This window comes from Mytilus trossulus, chromosome 2 (assembly GCF_036588685.1).
Source record: "Mytilus trossulus isolate FHL-02 chromosome 2, PNRI_Mtr1.1.1.hap1, whole genome shotgun sequence".
Classification (NCBI taxonomy): Eukaryota; Metazoa; Mollusca; class Bivalvia; order Mytilida; family Mytilidae; genus Mytilus; species Mytilus trossulus.
In genome coordinates this window covers 72326719-72347981 of record NC_086374.1, presented here as the reverse complement: position 1 = coordinate 72347981, position 21263 = coordinate 72326719, and the positions used below count along the sequence as shown (strand labels likewise).

Below are 21263 nucleotides of genomic sequence, written 5' to 3'. Positions count from 1 at the left end.
CATCAATGGAAAAATTAAACCTTTGACACATTCCCCATTTCCATTCTCAATTTAACTTCCTTGTAACTACGAGTTACATCTAGAAAAAAACATTTATAATAACGGATCTCCGTTCTAACAAAGCGGACATAATTTGCCATCTTTAAAATGTGTACACGACCTGTCTTCCCTATGATGTTTACAAATGAAGTAATACTACGGATACCAACCTATCCGCCGTAAATTAATTGTTCATTTTGAATTTTATTGTGTGCTCTAGCTTTTTTTCCCTTTAAGGATTTGACAATATCCCGCACTTCATATTCTTTGATGACTCCACCAGAAAGGTCTATTAAAATCTCCGAATATCAATAAAGGGTGTCGTAGAATATCAAAGTGTCTGTATTGTGAGCTGTGCTAAAGTTTGAAAAATAGTCCATAAAGGCTTTAGCAAAGCTTTCCGGGTTATTTCATGTTTCACCATTGTGAATAATATCTGTACTGCATAGTGTCATTAATTCTATAGCAAAAAGTAATACATTGCAGATTTATATTGATGGAAATTATTTTCAAGAGATCCTCTTAAAAATGTTCTATAAATCCTGAGTCGAATTCTTGATGTTGATGGTTTATATCTATATAATTGATTTCCAGAATAGACGGATATCGCACTCTGCAGCTTCTTTTATACCATCGTAAACATATTTTTTGATATATTGTACGTGTTGCACAAAACGAAATTCATATGAAGTTAGCAGCCGTTTCGTTGTTCGATATTCAATATCCAACCGACTGCGCTCAGTCTATCCAAATTTTGTTGAAAATCATTAAAATAATCGAAAACCATAACTTTAAGCACGATACTCATAGTTAAAAGGAGTGAAAAGATATGTTTTTTAACCCTTTCAAGCAATCGTAAATTTTTGTTGTCCTCGAATACAAACCCTTACGTAGATCGCAAATTTGTTTTTGTGAAACATAGATATTTTTATCCATTAAACGACATCAAAGATGTTCTTTTATATATGATGTGTCTAGAAAAACGACACACCAGACCGTTAAAATGACATTGAGACCCCTCTGATCTCTCAAATCTTCTTAATATTATGCAGGTATAGTTAGATAAAATAAAGGCACAACGTCTGATGCGTTTTATCTTTTGATTTTGCCCTTGTATTTGAATTTTCTCTGAGTTGGATAAGCTTCTTGTCTTCTATACTTACAGAAGGCTCAAAGTGCCTTTTGGATATTCAAAATATATAGACAAAATCTACACATTTATCAATCAATATTTATATTTGGCTTTTTTATGTTTATATAATTTATGACTAGTTCCTCTGGGCTGTTAATCTTCAACCCATCGTTTACGCATTGACTGTTTTGTCTGATGATCTCTCTCAAAATCGGGTGTCCAGTATGGTTTTTCATCATACTCGTTTCACTCAGTGAGAATTCGAAACAATTGGCTCCTTAAGGGAGAATGAGGGAGATATACTCCCTAAAAATCTCATAACTGCTTTGATATAAATCTTTAATTCTATCAAATCCGCTATCACCAATATAATTTTGACTTATATTGTCCAAATTTGAATTGAAGTCACCTACGAAAACAACACATCCATTCACATTGACAGCCATTTTAAAGGATCAGTAGCTGTCAAATTCATATTCACCAATTTGACTCCATCTTATAAAAAGTAAGAAAAAATCGAATTACAAGATATTGGCCTCGATGGTATTTATCATCCTTTCGTGTGTATTTGAGTCTAGCCGCAAACTAATAAACTATCAAATTTACATCTGAAGACTGCCAACGTTCATATAAGCGAATATAAACTTAAAAATAGTTATAAATAGATAACCAATTCGTGCAATTGGATTTTTATAGGTCAAACTGCACGAATCAAATGTGGAAAACTTTTAGTGCATACATTATAAGTTTTGATTACCTCCCTTCTCGATAATATCTGTTGCGGAGGTGTTCCATAATTAGTAGTTTATATATATAGTAGAAGAAGAAGGAGAAGAAGAAGAAGAATTATAATTTAAAATATATGTTTATACTTTCCATTTTCAATTTTGTTATAATTGTTTGTACATGTCGTACCTGTTTAAGAATGAGTTTTTGTGGATCTATTCAGTTTTTCAAATGAATATTTCTTTTGTTTCACTTCGAATTTTGACATTCCTTTCCTTTGAACATGCATAAATAATGAGTAATTCATCTCTTGCTATGGGATTTAGTTGACAAAATGGTTGATGGTCACATGAATACGGATTCAACGAGGTCGAACTAATTCATAATCGATGTTTTTGTGCCTATTTTGACAAAATTGAACCATACTAGATGCTAAAAGCGAATAATTATTTCACTCTTAAATTTTTTTCATTCGTGATAGAACAAAACAACCATTATGTTTCAAATTTCTTTATATCTTGTGGCTATTGTCCCTTTAATAAAATACTATGTAATGTCTGGGTGTAATGTTCATCGTTATTTGAGCAATTATATTTTTGAGTTAATTTTAAACATCTTTGTGTTGTTCTTTGCACGTTTTGCTACGAGTCACACAGGTAGGATTTTAGTGCTTTCTTCGAATGGTTGCACTGTCATTATAAAAATACATGTTTTGTACATTTCATTTGTTTAAAAATAGAAACTAGTATATTATCTGGGGAAAACCTATTTATTTATAAATAGAAAATATTCGAATCAAAAGTTATACATAGATATATTGGAATTCATTTAGTTTTTGTTTGATGGCAGACATTTTTATGTTTCAAATTTATGTGTATGAATTAATCGATTAGTTTTAAATACATTTGGTGTGGTAAGTAGTTTTTCAATCACTATGAATATACAATTTTATTCATTCATTCATTCGTTTGTTCGTTCATTCACTCATTTATTTGTTCATTAATTCATTCATTCATTTTATCGTTCATTGATTGATTCATTCATTCATTCGTTCGTTCGTTTGTAAATTAATTAATTCATTCATTCATTCATTTATTTATTTATTTATTTATTCATTCATTCATTCATTCATTCATTCATTCATTCATTCATTCATTCATTCATTCATTCATTCATTCATTCATTCATTCATTCATTCTATTATTCATTCATTCATTTATCCATCCATCCATTCATTCCTCAATCCCTTCCCCCCTCCACATCCCCATCCTTCCATCCATTCCTCCATCTATCCTTCCATCCGTAAGGAACTTTGTTAAATTTTATCATTTAATAACACTGTTACTTAGTCATGTTAGTGAATTTTCCTCAATTACGTTTGTGTATAGTTCAATGATTTATTATCACAAAAAATGTTTTATTTGCAATAACTCAGATTTATATCATCAAGTTTGGTATGAAGTGCATGCTACTATAACGCCTTTTTTAGTTAATAAAGTATCCTGATTTTCCCAAATATGTGAAACAATTAATGTAATAAGTAAGGTTAGAATAGAGCACACCTGCCACGTGCAGATTTCTAACTCAAAACTTCAGTGTTGATAAGCTTGTGATTCAATTCGACTACTATGATCATTTAGCTACCGATGCCATTTAAATGTCAAAACTAGTAAAGAATAGAAAAAAGGTCTAAACATTTCGAATAAAGAAATGAGAGACCTCTGTTCAGACGCTTTTGTATATTTAGGTAAAGAATATAAACAGCTATTGTACATTTTGTTAAAATTTGAATATGAATGATAGAGAGGAATATGAAATGTCACTTAAGCTTTTCAGTTTTTGTATGGAAATAACTAAAAATACAAAATGTGTACTATTATCTGAAACATGTCTCTATTTCTGCTCACCGAAAGTTTTTTTAACAATGTTAAAGTCAGTCTGTTCTTCCTGTTTAAACCAGTCTAAAAATGTTAACAATAATTCGATATCTTCCTGTTCCTACACTAGTTAGTAAATATCAATGCAACATATTTTGAAAATACATTATTAACATTAATCAATTAGATGAAATGTAAAGGAACAGTCATTGCTAACAAAAAAGGGTTTTCAAATATGCATGAAAGATACACAAAATCGGAATTGAGAACGGGATATTTGACAATGTCAACACCAATTGTTATATGTGGGCAACTCCACGGCCGACACTCGGCTAACCGAGAGATAGTCGGTTAATCTATATTGAATATGCGGCTATATCGGCGGTGGGTCTGTTAATCGGGTTGGTTATACGTCTGTTAAGAGTAAAACTCACAATTTAATGTTTTAAAAACTCTGTTAAATATACAGAAGTGTCTGACAAAATGATATCTATCATAGAACATTTTCCACCATTAAAAGAAATGAAAAGGCGTCGCGCAAGTATGTGGTTTTTATGCTTGTACGCATATCAATATTTTAGATAAAAGGCCAAAAACCATTTTTAGATATGATTTAAAGGATTTAAAGGACACAAAGTAGTACTTTGGTTCTAAAAAGTCAATTGTCGTTGATAAATATTTCATAATTGTTATATAAGTTGAGTTATACCACATTTTAATGAATATTAGGGGAATACAGTCTGTTAATGGGTTGGACAATTTAAATCGTGTCAGTTAAGAGTCATTTAGCCACGACAATAGTCTGACTACCTTGAGTTAATATTTTCACATTGAAAAAAATGAGATGCACTTGTGACGAAAAAATTACAATACGGTGCAACAGTATCCTTATAGAAAGAGCACTTTCATTTGTTTTTCTCTCTCTGCATTTAATTAAAAGAGTGTGTCACTTCAAATTAGCGTTATATGGACTGAATTCGCATGAATATATTATTTACGCCAAGTTATCAATCAGCCTTATTTTTTTGTGTGTTCAAAATCTGTAACATCTATGAATCTGTCAGGTGTTGTAATGCAGCTAGTTAAATTCCATGCGTTTTCTTTGGAATACTAAGGATTTTTTACCTCAGGAATAGATTACCTTATTACCGTCACACATTGGCGGATAGACCGGCGTGCACCAAACGTACAGAGAAAACTGACAAAGTCGGTATATGTTAGTTGCACGCCATAAGAACATCGTAATACAAAGGTAAAATTGAGAAAGGAAATGGGGAATGTGTCAAAGCGACAACAACCCGACCATAGAACAGGCAACAGACAAATGCCACCAATGGGTCTTTAATGTTGAGAGAAACTCCCGCACCCGTAGGCGTCCTTCAGAAGGCCCCTTAAAATATGTATACTAGTACAGTGATAATGGACGTCATAATAAACTCCGAATTATACACAAGAAACTAAAATTAAAAATCATATAAGACTAACAAAGGCCAGAGGCTCCTGACTTGGGACAGGCGCAAAATTGCGGAGGGGATAAACATGTTTATGAGATATCAACCCCCTCCTATACCTCTAGCCACTGAAGGAAAGTAAATACGCTTGATGAACGCTACAACCCGAGAAAATTTTTATGCAGCATAAAAAGCATACAAAATACGCTAACATACGTTTCTTGAACGCCGGATAAACGCGTAACCTTAGATACGCTTCTAGAACGCCCAATATACGCTTAAAGCATATTGGCAGCGTAAATAATTTTAACACGCCGGAGCTATACGCTGATGTGTGACGCCGGTATAAGTTGTATTTCCTCAATGCATTTCAACTTTGTTTTTGGCCTTTAAACATTTTTTTCGAGCGTCACTGATGATTTTTTCGTAGACGAAACGCGTGTCTGGCGTAAATATAAGGTGCAAATATCAAATTTCAATCCTGGTATCTATGAGGAGTTTATTTCCGGTATGTATTTTCCTTTGTACCGAGTCATCATTCTGATTTTCTGCCGCCTAAGGAAATGTCTGTACCAATTAAGTTCTAAAATGTGGTTCTAAACAGGAAATAGACATTAGTAAGTTTTTTTTTTATATAAGTGTTGGGTGCAGATTTAATGTGTAACAACCAGACAATTTTATATTCCTGTAAATCACAATAAATGCATAGTATTAATTTTATTTTTCGAGTAATGATGTATTCCTATGATATCGTAAGTCATCTAGCCGACTCGCAGTCCGCAAACTTGCTTGTTTTTCTATCGAGTGACCTTCAAGGTGGTGTAGAGAAAGGTTGATGTTGAAAGGTTTGTCTATATTTGTTTGCATTATAAACATATTTCAGTTCATTTGATAAAAAAAAATCAAAACATTACGAAGTTTATCTCTGATTTATGTACTTGTTAACTATGTAAATGACAAATTGGTGAAATTCATATCATTGAAACAGAATCCACATGATATATGCGACCATTCTTTGATGAAATTAATATTACTTTGATTTTACACTTTTTAAAATCATTTCTATCAATTTTCAGATTCCATTGTCTAAACTTCTGTTTCATTGTTCATGTGTTGTTTCCATTTATTCTAGCCACTAATCTTTATTCAGATAACACCCCATATAGCAATTAAATTATACTTGTAATGTCATTCATAACTCTTAACAGACCAATTAACAGACAGAGTTTTATACATCCGACCCATTAACAGACCATATTTTTTTTTATAAAAAAATGATTTCTGTCACAAAAATACAGTTTTTCGTGTAGATTTTTCACATATTGATGTTAATATGGTAAACAAACATAATACCAGTCTTTTTTCGATGTTCAAAAGATTGCATGCAAGTAAACTCAACCAACTTGTCATTTTTGTGTACATTTTGTGTGTGTAAAATGTGTATAAATTTACTGATGAGTAACTCGCCTTTTCATTTAATAGATCCTTAATTGAACCTAGAAAAAAAATAATAACACCACTATATATTAACTTTATTTCCTTCTTATCGAAGATTTTGCATGTATTAAACAGTTTTGTACAATAATAATATTTACATATTGGTCAAGAAATCAGAGTGATTGATATATTGATAAGAGTGTTTGAATCAGTTGAATGTCACTTTAAAGTAAATGATAATACTACATCAGTTGAATGTCACTTTAAAGTAAATGATAATACTAAATCAGTTGAGTGTCACTTTAAAGTAAATGATAATATTTCTGAAGGTAAGTTAACTGTTATAAAAAACGCTGCACATCCGTTGAACATGTGTAATACAAGTTTTTGAGAAATAAATACTGTTATCATTATCCAGATCATATTCCGTATAACATGACAAAAGTGTTGCTGTGAATGTGGATGACGTTAGGTTGTCTAGATACACACTGAACACAATCGGATTAATGCTTATTAAGTCCTCCCAAAGCTTCGCTCTTAAGTCTGATAGACGATCGCACATACACATGATATGTTCAATAATGTTATTGAAAAACTGTCCACATTTATCGCATAAGAGAGGTGACTCTTCTGATTGGATGACGGAACATAGGTCAACAATAAACTTCGCTCATTCTCTGAAGTTAGGATTAGTTTTAGCAATAACCCAAGCTCTGTGTGGTACAATGTGTTTGTGAATTTTACGGAAAACTTCAAAGTCACTGTCAACTGATATTCTTTGTTGCCATCTGTTGTTTTCAGATTATATCTGTTCCATACAGTTTTACATGGGAAGATGCCTGATTTCACGAAATCTTCAACAAAGTTTATCAAATCATATTTAACGGCTATTTTTATTAGATCTTGTACAAAACCATCTTGTTTTTTGGAACATTTGTTTCTAAATTCTAAAAGTCGTAGTAGTAGTATACGTTTTGGTAATAAATTATTGTCCATTCTACATAATCTTCCAAAAAATTGTAACTTACACTTGTCAATATAGCACTCCACAGGAAGCCAACCTAGTAGGCTTGTGCACTTGTCGGATCGTGTTCGTGCAGGAAGCCCTTGAATTGTTTTACATATATATTTGTGGGAACGTTCTAACATTGTTAATTCAGTATTTGAAAGACCATACCAAAGCTCGCAAGCAAACATTCCCTTTGGATAACACATCTGAAATACTATTTTGGAGCACGTTAATGGATTAAGGAAGGATGGGTGAATTCCGGATTTCATTACGAATAACGCAGTTGCACGCAAAACTCGACATGCATTTAAAGTTCTTGACATGCTCTTAAATTCGGCATTTAATAAAATTCCAACATGCTTGGTTGATATTACTACTGGAATGTCCGCTCCGTAAAGTTTCAATGGTTGACTTATGGTAGCACATTTTGAAGAACAAAATTTCAGCACTTCACTTTTTGCTGATGAGAATCTGAATCCCCAATTTTCGCTATATGTTTGGCAAATGTCTATTAAAGTTTTAACCCGATTAACAGACTCACCGCCGATATAGCCGCATACTCAATATAGATTAATCGACCTATCTCTGGGTTAGCCGAGTGTCGGTCGTGAACTCGCCATTCGATATAAAGCACGAGTTTTATGATGAACATTAGTTTTAAAACAAGAGAAATGTTGATTTAACTATGTAATCAGAGAACTTTTTAAAGTTAAAATCTGAAAAGAATATAATAGCATGGGACAATTTTTGTAGAACAAATGTTTACATTTGTATCTATGGAAGCATGTTTGAAAAGAACAAATTTTGCAAAAGTGTTTTATTTGGCAGATTATGATTTTATTTTTTGAGTTTTGAAATATTTTTTGATGTAATATGATTTTATGAATTACATTATAAAAAAAAACCGAAACATCATGTTAGCTGCTAAATGATAACAACAGTAGTATTCCCTTTTTTTAATTTTGCTATGTTATTATCACAACAAACAGTGTTTGCTAAGTTACAATGATATCGGATTAATAGTATATTGTGTTAGATTAGCATGCATGAATGTATACATTAAATGAAAGGTATCTTAAAATAAAAATAAAAAAATAGAAAATGGTACTAAGCATCAATTACAACAATTTAATATATACAGATGCATATATTTTTTCATACCAACAGTTCTTTGAAAATGGAGAGCATTCCAGAAATAGATGCGTCACCCACTGTGGACAGCGAAGATAAACACAACCATGTTTGTCTAAAAGGTTCGTTTTGTATGCACAAAAAAGCATTTTATTGATTGCAATATATGTTAATGCACAAAGAAGAAGGTTCACGAAGGGTTAAAATTGACGCTTATATTTTAATGATTTTCTAAAAATCGGGCCAAATTTCACATAGAAATACCAACTTTAATACTATTAAGACAAAAACATATCTTTTTTTGGCACCTTCCTTAAAAATTTATGAAGCTATGACCCCTTAGATAAACATTATTTGTATTTAAAGGTCAATTTCGGTATTATTTTTCCATACTTTTAATTGTTATGGCATAATTTACCTTGGTCGCAATCATCGATCCAAAACCGTTTTTTTTAGATGAATTCAATATCAAAATTGTAGTATTTTGGTTACAAAACATTTTGGATGTAGGTGGCGACCAATGTGTTTCGAAAGCTTTTAGGTATGAAAATTGCACAAAACCATCATATTTACAAAATGTCTGAAATGGTTAACCTTGGAGAATATTATGTACTTTTATGAAACAAACTGATTTAGCATTAAAGGTTTTGAAATAGACCCATTTATGGACCAAATTTAGACCATCCATTTATGTGTTTTATGATGAAGTTGATATTTTAGACCATTTTGTGCCATTAGTGAACGTTTTGATTTTCATTATATTCAATGTCACTATATATGAATGAATATCCATGATGGAGATAGAAATACAAGACTTGTTTTGTTATTTGGGGATTAGATTTCTTTTTTTCTACTATACATATATATATAAACGAGTCTAAATTGAAAACTACGTTCAAACCTATGATTGCGTTGGATAAAAACCGCAATTTTTATACGTGTGCATGTAAAACAAATTTCGTTGTAGAAGGGTCTAAAACAGCAAAAACAACATTTTCCAAAAGACAAAAAACGTGAAAAAGTATATTTAAACAAAACACATTTGACTAGCAGGTCGAACAACTGATGTTCTTTAACCCTGCTGACTGCCATTGGCAATTGCCAAATAAAATTGATCACAAGATGTAACAAAATGGATCTTAATATAAATGTAATCCTAAACAGAAAACAATTAACTTGTAGCCACGATGTTATGCCACAAATATAAGGTGTCAATAAATTTTTTTTGTACACCAGATCCGGATTTCGACAATAAATGTCTCTTTAGTGATGTTAGGAATCGAAACGGTATTTGGAAGTCCATATAAAAAGTACCCTCATTTTAAGAAAAAAGTACCCTCATTTTTCCAAAAAAGTACCTTCATTTTTAGATGAGACTCTTAAATTTAAAGAGTCATTATAGGATGAACGGATCATATAAACCGGAGGGAAAATATGATACAAGCCCAAACGAAAAAATATATACGAGTCTAAATTGAAAACTACGTTCAAAACTATGATTGCGTTGGATAAAAACCGCAATTTTTATACGTGTGCATGTAAAACAAATTTCGTTGTACAGCACAAACAACATTTTCCAAAAAGACAAAACAGTAAAAAAGTATATTTAAACAAAACGCATTTGACTAACAGGTCGAACAACTGATGTTCTTACATAATATATAACAAAAAAAAAGAAAGAAACCTAATCCCCTAATATTTATATATATATATATATAAAACAATAAACCTTAACAGTAAAAGACAAAACTACAAATGAATGATATATTTTGTGATATTTTTCAAAGAACAAAAGGAACAGCATAATTTGGATCGTTCTCAAACCCACCCAAAACAGCTTGTACAAAGTGAGTAGTCATTTATTTTTTAAGTTGCTAGATTTAATGAAATATGAATGACAACCATGGTCCAGGTTTATCGATATTTTTATTTATTTTCAAACCACAATAAATTTCTTGACTTACATGTGTATAACAATGAAATGAATATTATAAAAATATGAATACATCATGATAAAGATCGTAAATTATTCACTTGATTATCATGTTACAATAGAAGTTTTGAGTGTATAAGAACATTAAAGGAAATGAAACAGGGAAATACACATAGAACGTTGTTTTAAAATGCAAATACCTGTAAATATAAGCTAACGACAAAAGAAATTGAGTGTAATGAAATAAAGAAGGAATATTTCTGCTTTCAATATTTCAAATGCAGTTAACGTTATTGAATGTGTTCCAAAAAAAAAGCTTGGCTTCTAATTATCTGTGTTCTTGCTTTTCATATTAAAACACTTAATCTTTTTTTTTTTATATTAATCTCATTATTTTTTTTACATATTTTTTTGGACCCGTCCTTCACCCTTTAATCCTTGAATAAGCACTCTGTATCTGTCAAAATAAGGATACCAAGTTCTTTTAGATAGCATAAGATTTGTATAAGTGCCAATGGGACAACTCTTTATACAAGGTCCAAATTTGTAAAAATAAACCTGTATAGGCCGTTGTACATGGAGCTTTGCTCACATCGAACAGCAAGCCATAAAAGGCCCCAGTAAATACTAGTGTTAAACCATACAAAGAGGAAAACCTACGGTCTAATCTATATAAAAAACAAGAAACACTTATGAACCACATTTACAAACGACAACCACTAAACACCAGGTGCCTGACTTTGAACAGGTTCAAACAAATGCAGCGGGTTTAAACGTTTTAATTGGTACCAATCTTCATCCTTACCTAAAGCATATACAATATAAGGTCAATGTCAGAAAAATAAAAAAAAATCTATGAGGCTGAGGAACTGGGAAAAGGCGAGGTTTTAAAAAGTTTTGTGCCCAAAACAAAAAAGTATATATTTCTATGCCATTGACCTTATATTGTTTTGAACTGCAACATAAATTAATACATTGATATCTTTTTAAATTGTAACCAAAATTTTAAACTTATTGTCATCTAAATGAACCCCTGATTGTAGAAAAGTTGGTCCATCATGAAATTGACATTGCATGTTGTTGTGTTGCTATATTTAGGAACTACTAGTTGCAGTATAAGATAATGTAACATCACAAAATAGAAAGCCAAACAATAAAATATCAATTAAAAGGGCTTAACTCAACCAAAAGATATTTAAACGCAAATAAGTGAATAGACACCGAACGAATGAATTTAATGTATGACACGTTGTAAATACAAAATCTATAAAATAAATGGTGAGATGTTTAACAATTTCAGAAGAAATCAATCCTAACCTTGAACACAATGCCGCCAAATTGAATAGAATAATGTACACTGGGTAATGAAAATAATAAAGCTATACAGTAATGGAGATTATTTTTTCACAAAATAAATAATTTTGTTGTTTATAGTACGAGCTTATCAAAGCTGGTATACATGAAAAATACGGAGACGAGATATAACACAATATAACATATATGTAATCATTTTCCAGACCTTTTTTTCATATTTATACTATTGAATGTAGGATAAAATCTGGAAATTAAATAAGTGGTATTATAAACATGGTGTACATTAGCATGAATACGACTAGTCTTTACTATATGTTTTCTAGTATCAATAAGGTTTTGTTATCTAAAGCAGGTGAGGAAGACGAAGGATCGTTGTCAGGATATGGCTGGTCACACGATCCTGGTGAGGTCGTACACTATTCAAATAGCTCAGAAAGTACAACACTTCCAAATGGTGCTTCGACAGAAGACGGACACACATCTGTAAATACTTCTGGTAAGATGTGTTCCAATATTGGTTCTATAAATAACTTGTACGCAAATTGAGACACATTTTGTCCCAAATATCAAATCTTCTTAACTTGAGTTTTTCTTAAATTAGAAATTCACGAAATGTGTAGGCCGTCAGATCACTTTATAAAATGAGGTTTTGTGTTTCCCAACCTTTTTTGTTTTCTTTCTTCCATTTGTAGCATTCCAAACACTGAAATCGTTATTTGCGTGGCACTCATGTACAATATATTCCCAATATTAATATCCCAATAACATTGACTATATAAATATTAACAGGAGAACACCCTGGTCGAATACTATCCGAACGGTCTTTAAACCTAGAAAGCTTGTTGGTGCAAGAAATTTCTGATAACTCGATCTTACCAACGCAGAATGCAGATAGACAGCCTACTGTTTTATCCGAGGATGCAGGAACTTCAACCAACACATATGGTAATGTATAGATATCCAACAAGTATTTTATTTATGCACTTGCAATATTCAAAAGGAAATGCGATTTAAGAATCTTCTACCCACTTTTGGTCATCTTAATATGTTTTTTGTGGTATAAGGTTAAGTCGGCAAATAAAAAAAACAGTGCTTCGATAATGACATGGCTTTCTTAAACATTTGTATCGTTATTTATGTCACTTTTAGCATGATCAGCTTTATTATTGTACAGGAACTATGGTCGCACATTCAACTGTCAATGTTAGACAAAGATAACTGTCGTTGTTCTTAATGCTGAGATCTGAAGTGTTTATGTGCTCTTTTATTATATATTGCATAATACTTTCTTTCCTCTTAAACATTTTGTTTGAAGAATAACTGTTTACAAGTCTGTTTAAAAAAATGTGTACACGTTTTGTGTAAATAAAATGATACGCACACTTTAATCATTAGACTTTTTTTTTCTAAATTGCTGACGTACTAAGGTTTTCCTACCTCAGAAATATATTACCTTAGCTGTATTTGTCAAAACTTTCAGGAAATTGTAGTCCTCAATGTTCTTCAATTTCGTATTTTATTTGACATTTTTAACATCTTCTGATTCGAGTATCACTAATGAATCTTTTTACACGAAATGCGCGTCTGGCGCAAATATCTTTTTTTTAATCCTGGTACATATGAGTTTATTTGCTACATTATTAAACGTGAGTGCACTGAGTATGAACAACATACTGACGTGAAAGTTTGTTAAAATGTAAAATGTAAAATGTAAAAATAATATAACATTCATGATTTTTTTTTCAAATTCAATGCGTTTAAAAAAAAAAGCCTTCGTTACACTAAATAGGTTTCAGTGGAGAGTATAGTTCAATGGAAAAATACAAAAATGAAATATTCTGCAATATGGATGGCTGTGAGTTGCAAAGTTGCAAATTGATTCATGCCGAAAAATAAAATGAGTTATACAATCTTCCCTTTTGCAATCAATGTAAATAGTATACTGCTTGCACCCGGTATTAAGTAAATCATAAATCTGATTAATCTATTATAGGATACAATACAGAGAGAATTAGCAAGAAGAAATGGAGAGGTTTGTCAACATTAGTTGAATGATATTTATATGAATGTTTAAAAAATTCACAAAATAAATGTTTGAAACTTAAATGATGTTTGCGAAAGTTTATTAATGAAATTTTATAATTTAATCATTTCCCAACAATGTAAGTGGAAATTTATATGTCTTCTAAATCAAGAATGACTTATTTATCACAAATGATCTTAAACATTTCAATTTTCATTGGTACATGTGGATTTGGTAACAGTTAGTGTACCTTTAAGTGTACCTTCCTGTGAATACTTTGAATGGTGATTTTAATATTTGAAAGAAAGAACTTTTTTTTAATTAATGAACAGAAATAAATGCAACAGTAGTCAAAAATCGCTGTTCAAAATCAGATGAATTTTTCTAAAGCGATAATATTTGTAGTTGTTAATAAATTTGTTTCATTTCGTTATTTGCATATTTTATAAGCACAAATAAAACTGTTGTTCAAAGCTATTATTATTTTTTTTGAATTTATAAAAAAGAAAAAAACGGAAAGCACCTAAGGTACATTCGACAACAGTCGGAGACAAACTGACAATTTTAGCATTTTTTTGGTTTAATCTGTTTGATTTCTTGTTCCAGCAATTAAAATATTTGTTCTTGAGGTAGAACAAACATTTATAGCTAGCAATAAATGGCTACAGTTCTCAGAGGCAATTGGATATGATATGAGTGTTGTAAGGAAGAAGATTGGTAGCGAACCTAAACAGTTCTACAAACTGTTAAATGAATGGTTAAACGTTATGAAAGAAACTGAACGGAATCCTATTTCATATCTAAAATGGGCATTAGAAGAAGTAGACGAGAAAGACTTAGTCACAAAATTGACACAGAAATTTGGCTCAAGTAAATGGCATGTTCATATGTTTTGTATTCTGGTTCTTATCTAAGGTGATAACGCAATGCCATCCAACTCTTAAACATAGAAAAAAACTAACACACCGCAGCAACACTTACAGTAAAATTCAATTTAAACAAAGTCTTAGTCCGATGTCGGAAAAGGTAAAAAAGAAATTATATTGGCTAAAGGTATAGGTCATGGTTGATATCTCACAAAACTCGTTAAACCGCGTTTTTGCGCCTGTCCCTAGTCAGGAGCCTCTGGCCTTTGTTAGTCTTGTGTGTTTTTTTTTAAATTTTATTCCATTTATTTGTTTTGGAGTGAAGTATGACGTCCATTTTCACTGAACTAGTACACATTTCTATTTAGGGGTCAGCTGAGGCCCCCTTCGGGTGCGGGACGTTCTCGCTTTTTTGAAGACCCATTGGTGGCCTTTGGTTGTTATCTGCTCTTTCGTAGAGTTGTTATCCCTTTGACATATTCCTCATCTCAATTCTCAATTTAAGGAAGCAGAATGAGTATAATACATAAATAAATAAAGGATAATTAGCATTTCCTGACATCCAATTATATCAACTCTTATTTTCATAGTATAAACCTCAAGTAAACCGATTGAAAGATTATGTCTTCATCATATGAAAACCAAGCACAATCCCTCCAATTAGGGGTTAAGTATCATGCCATCATAAAGTATATGAAGAGGAAATAATTCGTATCATGAAAACAACTGGTTTAAGAATATATGTGTTTATTTTGTTTGTTTTTTAGTGATTAAGAGTATAACACAATGTTGACTTTTTGACATTTTTACCTATTATAGATAAAGGAAGATGTGATGTGAGTGCCAATGAGACAACTCTCAATCCAAATAACCATTTTAAAAAAAGTAAACCATTATAGGTCAATGTACGGCCTTCAACACGGAGCCTTGGCTCACACCGAACAACAAGCTATAAAGGGCTCCAAAATTACTGGTGTAAAACCATTCAAACGGGAAAACCAACGGTCTAATCTATATTAAAAAAAAACAAAAAAGAACGAGAAACGAGAAACACGTATATATTACATAAACAAACGACAACTACTGTACATCAGATTCCTGACTTAGGGCAGGTGCAAACATTTGCAGCGGGACTTTTATATTGTTCACAGATCGTTGTCCATATCATGAAATTTTATGCGTCTGTAATACAAGCTAGATATAAAAACCTGGTATATCAACCCTATTTTTTCATAAGAAAATGCCGGTACTAATTTAGCATTATGACAGGTGTTATCCATTCGTTTGATGTATTGAGCTTTTGGTTTTGCCATTTGATTATTGACTTCCTGTTTCAAATTTTCCTCGGAGTTCGGTATTTTTGTTATATATATTTTTTTATATTTAAGCAGATTGTTTCTCAGGAACTCAAACTAAAAAAAAATTGTCGATTAAGTATGTAGTCCATATTTTAATTGCATTCAAATGTGTTCGTCCTAAATTCCATGTTATACGTACTGCCTTTCTTTCAACCAATTGATAAAAAAAACTAGAAACACTAGACTAGTAAACGAATTATAAAAATAGTCTAGAAATATTAAACCAATGTTGATATAAATCTAGAGTAGCAGCTGTGTACATAAAACGACAATCATTTAATTTTAAACGCCTTAAAAAATGAATCTGCATATGGAACCTTATATTTATTTGCAGCACATGATATCCATGATGACGACATGGACCAGTTACAGACTCAGCTGACCTCTAGGGATTTTAGCATTACAGGTATCATATATTAATTAAGATGAGGTATGAGTGCCAATAAGACGCACTCTCCATCCAAGTCATAATGTGTAAAAGTAAACCATTAGGGTCAAAGTACAACACGGGACATTGGGTAACAACCAACAACATCTATAAATGGCCCAAAAAAGGACTAGTGTAAATCCATTTAAACGGAAAAAAACTATGAAAACGGGTAACAAGTCACTCTTACGAACCAAACAAACAAACAACATCTACTAAACATTATGCATATGTTCAGTGATTTATTGTTAAGCTACAGTTTCGTACATACATGGTTTTGATTACACGATATCATGCTTAATTGAATTACGCCAGCATATACACAGCTTAGTCACCCGCATACTGCTAATAATTTACAAAATTTACTTACATGAAATATCGTCGTGGAGATTTTTCTATACATTTTTCATTTTAACAATGTTGAAATCGTCAGACAAAAAGGTTTTTTATCCTCATGTATGGCATTTCTCAGAAAGTTTTGGTAAGTTTTAGCTCCAAATGTTCTCCAATTTCGTTAACGCTGTGGAATTGTGTCGTTTCAAACACTACTTAGTTTTTGACACATGATTGACAAAATTACGGTACTAGTATCTATGGGTATTTTGTATTTCTTTTTTTATGTCTGCTTATTGAATTTTACTGAAGTCTACAATCAGTACTGAGATATTAAATGATCCAATCGCGTCAATGGAGAACTGCTTTTTTCCAAAACTTTCTAATCGAAATAATTAATATTAAATTCACGATATGCATAACATAACAACAGGCTATTGGGTGGAACAATGGAACAGCCATTCTGTATTTCTATGTTTTTATTTGTTTTCAATGTTATACTGCAGAGTTAGCCCTGACATGTTACATTACTTTGCTAAAGTGGATTATAAATTAGTTTTATAGGACTTATCTTCATTACAATTTGGTACTTATATATTGTTCAGCAACGACAGTTTACAATTATATATGGTATAATCAAGCCCATCTGTGTTAATACTGTCATATTTATAAATTAACCGTTAACAAAAACTTGTGCGGATTTGTTAAAAGAGTTTAACCCCTGGAACTGATTACCAAACCAGTATTTGACAAAACCGGGAATTTTTAGGTATTTAATGCGCCCTACTTCATACTTGAATCGACCTTTATATTTAATTCTAATGTCACTGGTGAGGATTTTGTAGACGATACGCGAGCATGGCGTCCAACAGTATACGCAGGCAGAATTCTTTAAAAAGTTATTTTGTAAACAATAATGTGTAGCTAGGTGTATTTAACCCTCCCGCACCAGTTCAAACAAAAAAAGCAGATGAGGGGAAGAACCCATTAAAACAAAAACAAAAAAATAAAACAAGATCACTATAAAGGTAATTCTGGATTCGAATTTTAAATTCAAATTGTTCAGTGTATATCACGCCATGCATTTCTTAAAGATATAACAATAGAAGATGTGGTATACTTGCCAATGAGAAAATTCTCCACAAGAGACCAAATGACACAGAAATTAATAAGCGTCTATTCTACTATAAATGAAACTAATTGTAATAAGCAAAATAAACGCGTTCTATACTTCTAAATTGAAGTTCATACCAAATTGCGATGCATATGCTTTATCTGGATTTTGTTTAATTTAGTGATTGATTGGTTGTCTTTTGATAGATTTTTAATTTATAAGCATTTGTTGTAAATAATCAAAAAAAGTATCTTGTTTTTTTATTCATAATGCTTCATTATTTCTTCAGTTAAGCCAAACACGAATGAGGGTCATACTATTATTCAAGCTGCAACAGTGGTAATGGGGGATAGAAATGTAGTGACGAAAGCTGAAGGAGGTAATCATTCCAACAAATTAAAATCCAGGATTTATACTTCAGAATGCATATAACTTTTTTCCTGTTTTTTGGTATTCTAGTGTTGCTGATGGGTCTTTTAACGTCAGGCGCAATTACAAAATTTTAATCCTGGTTTATTTAGAAAGTTCAACTTGTGCGGCTTATTGTAGACGCCATCCTTTTAACAAGCATTTAAAAACAAATCCAGTATTTTTAATGCTTATGACTATACGTTGATCCTGCTTTTTAAAACTTTTTTTTTATATATATCTTAGATTTTATATAATGACAATGACGACATATTGTAATGCCACATGTTACTATGTTAAAAAAGTAAAATAACAAAAAATAACAAACTTCGAGGAAAATTTTAAATGAAAAGTCACTAATAAAATGGCAAAATCAAAAACTTAAATGAATGGAAAACAACTGTCATATTCCTGACCTGGTACAGGCAATTTTGTTGGAAATATTTTGTTGAAAAGTGTTTTGAGTACAGAATGTTTTTACTTATTGTTAATATCCTCACATACCTGTTATCGTTGTTGGTTTGATTGAAATAAAAGCAAAGCTTTTTTTAATAACATCTAAATAACTTGTCCATGCTCTTTCAGAGACAAAGACAGCAAATGGTTGTGACAGAGAGCTGACTAAGCAAGATTCAAAAGAAAACCAAAGTCAAGATTTTGCAAGTAATAGTTATATAGTTACCTTATTAAACTCCGTTTAAACTTCTTAGTTTAAAAAGGTGAAATACTGTTAGTGTATTTAGCCATCACTATCTAATAGTTAGAATCCGTGACACAAATTAAAATATCATTGATGTTGTTTTTTTTAAATTACCTAACGTTGAAATATTTAAATAATTCGAAACTCTTATAGCTTTAGTAGCTCCAGGCATATAATGACTTGTTTTTGTTAGTATATATGTGGGTTTTTTTAATTTTAATTCATTTATATCTTTTGGAGTTAAGTATGACGTCCATTAGCACTTATCTAGAACAAAATTCGGTAAGGGGCCAATTGAAGTCAGCCTCCGGCTGCGGAATTTTTCTCCAAGTGTTAAATACCAATTGGTGGCTTTCGGCTGTCTTTATCCTTTTGTTGGGTTGTTGTCTCTTTGATACATTCCCCATTTCCGTTCTATATTCTATGCCAAATTGAGAGCATTTTTTTGGTTTTCAGTGCTAATGGTTTTTGTAAAAGAGGGACGAAGGATACCAAAGGGACAGTCAAACTCATAAATCTAAAACAAACTGACAACGCCATGGCTAAAAATGAAAAAAGACAAACAGACAAACAATAGTACACATGACACAACATAGAAAACCAAAGAATAAACAACACGCAACCCACCAAAAACTAGGGGTGATCTCAGGTGCTCCGAAAGGGTAAGCAGATCCTGCTCCACATGTCAATATTTTGTAAATGTAATAGTTTTGTCTTTATTGGTATAAGCATATATCCCAAAATTTGTGTCTGGTGTACTAACCTTTAGGCTACTTTTTTTTCTATTAACTCTGGATTGGCTCATAAAAAAGTATGGTTGATAAGACAGATACTACCCCAATTGACCAAATGACAAATATGATTCACACATGTATTACCAAGACTTTAGATCAAAATTTAATGCCAAGTTATAAGTTAAACATAACTCGTCATGTAACCCGATTGTCTTGAGTGTAGAACTATAAAAATAGGGTTATTTTCAAGGTAACAATAAAACAAAACGTCCTTTCAAGAAAAAAATACCTAAGTCATTGCGTAAATATTACGGAAAAAAATAATGGTTCATAAAACTAAAGATTGAGTTGAATAAACACAAACAAAATAAATGTAATATATGAGATAACCTTTAAAAAGTAATACAAGCTTATGGCTTCCAATTTTGATTGACAAAGGAAGCTGATGTATCTGATGAGACCCACTTCCAGCGACCATGCCTACAAAGAAAGGATCATCAAACTTCTGTGGTAAATTATACAATCGTTTTCAATTAAGATCAGAGTGAAACGCAAATCGACCGAGCGAAAATGTGAGCTGATTGTCACTTAAGTAAACAAACTATATCTCTAGGACACCGAGGTTCCTAATTTAAAAATGTTTGTTGTTGAACATTTACAATAATGTAACTGAATGACAATGCGTTATATAAAGGTTAATATTTTATTTCCCTAGATAATCTATCATCAAATGTAGTTGATGGTCCAGGGGAGACAACCGGCCCTATCGGTCACTTTGATGATGTTTCACCTATGCAATGTGGAGTTTCCGGTCTCATGGTTGATGGTATGTCACATTTAAATATTACATGGTCAACTTTACCAACATGTTTCATGTAAATCACAGCTTCGTCTATTATTGAATATTATCTTGGAAAACAGTTAATTTCCGTAAATTAAATAGACGTCTTGTCCTAAAAATGAGACAGTTTTGTTTAACAAAGAAATGGGAAATGCCTTTATGTTGTTTTTTTTTATCAAATCTGTAATAGAACAAAATTCCAACGACAGACAGAATCGCGCATCAAAGAGTTCAAAGACTAATAATCTGTCGACACATTGGCAAACATCTAATTGAGTAAGACGAATATAATTTGGTGAAAGATGGTTAAATTAATGAATATTTATCACATAATAGAAACAACCACACAGATTTGATAGACATATATCGGTGTATATAATTGACTGTAATTCAGGGCGGAAATATTTCTT

The 21263-nt window shown here is 31.5% G+C and overlaps 1 protein-coding gene across 1 annotated transcript in view; it reads left to right on the top strand.

Moving 5' to 3' along the window:
* Window positions 1-2686: 2686 nt before the first annotated feature.
* LOC134705989 (hemicentin-1-like) overlaps window positions 2687-21263 on the top strand; it is a 34609-nt gene continuing 16032 nt past the window's right edge. Inside the window, exons 1-11 of the mRNA XM_063564702.1 lie at window positions 2687-2810; window positions 8839-8924; window positions 10590-10649; window positions 12402-12545; window positions 12839-12994; window positions 14043-14081; window positions 14679-14942; window positions 16631-16702; window positions 18460-18549; window positions 19164-19241; window positions 20728-20838. Coding sequence (XP_063420772.1) covers window positions 8849-8924; window positions 10590-10649; window positions 12402-12545; window positions 12839-12994; window positions 14043-14081; window positions 14679-14942; window positions 16631-16702; window positions 18460-18549; window positions 19164-19241; window positions 20728-20838 — 1090 coding nt within the window. The 5' untranslated portion in view covers window positions 2687-2810; window positions 8839-8848. The remainder of the gene's footprint in view (window positions 2811-8838; window positions 8925-10589; window positions 10650-12401; window positions 12546-12838; window positions 12995-14042; window positions 14082-14678; window positions 14943-16630; window positions 16703-18459; window positions 18550-19163; window positions 19242-20727; window positions 20839-21263) is intronic.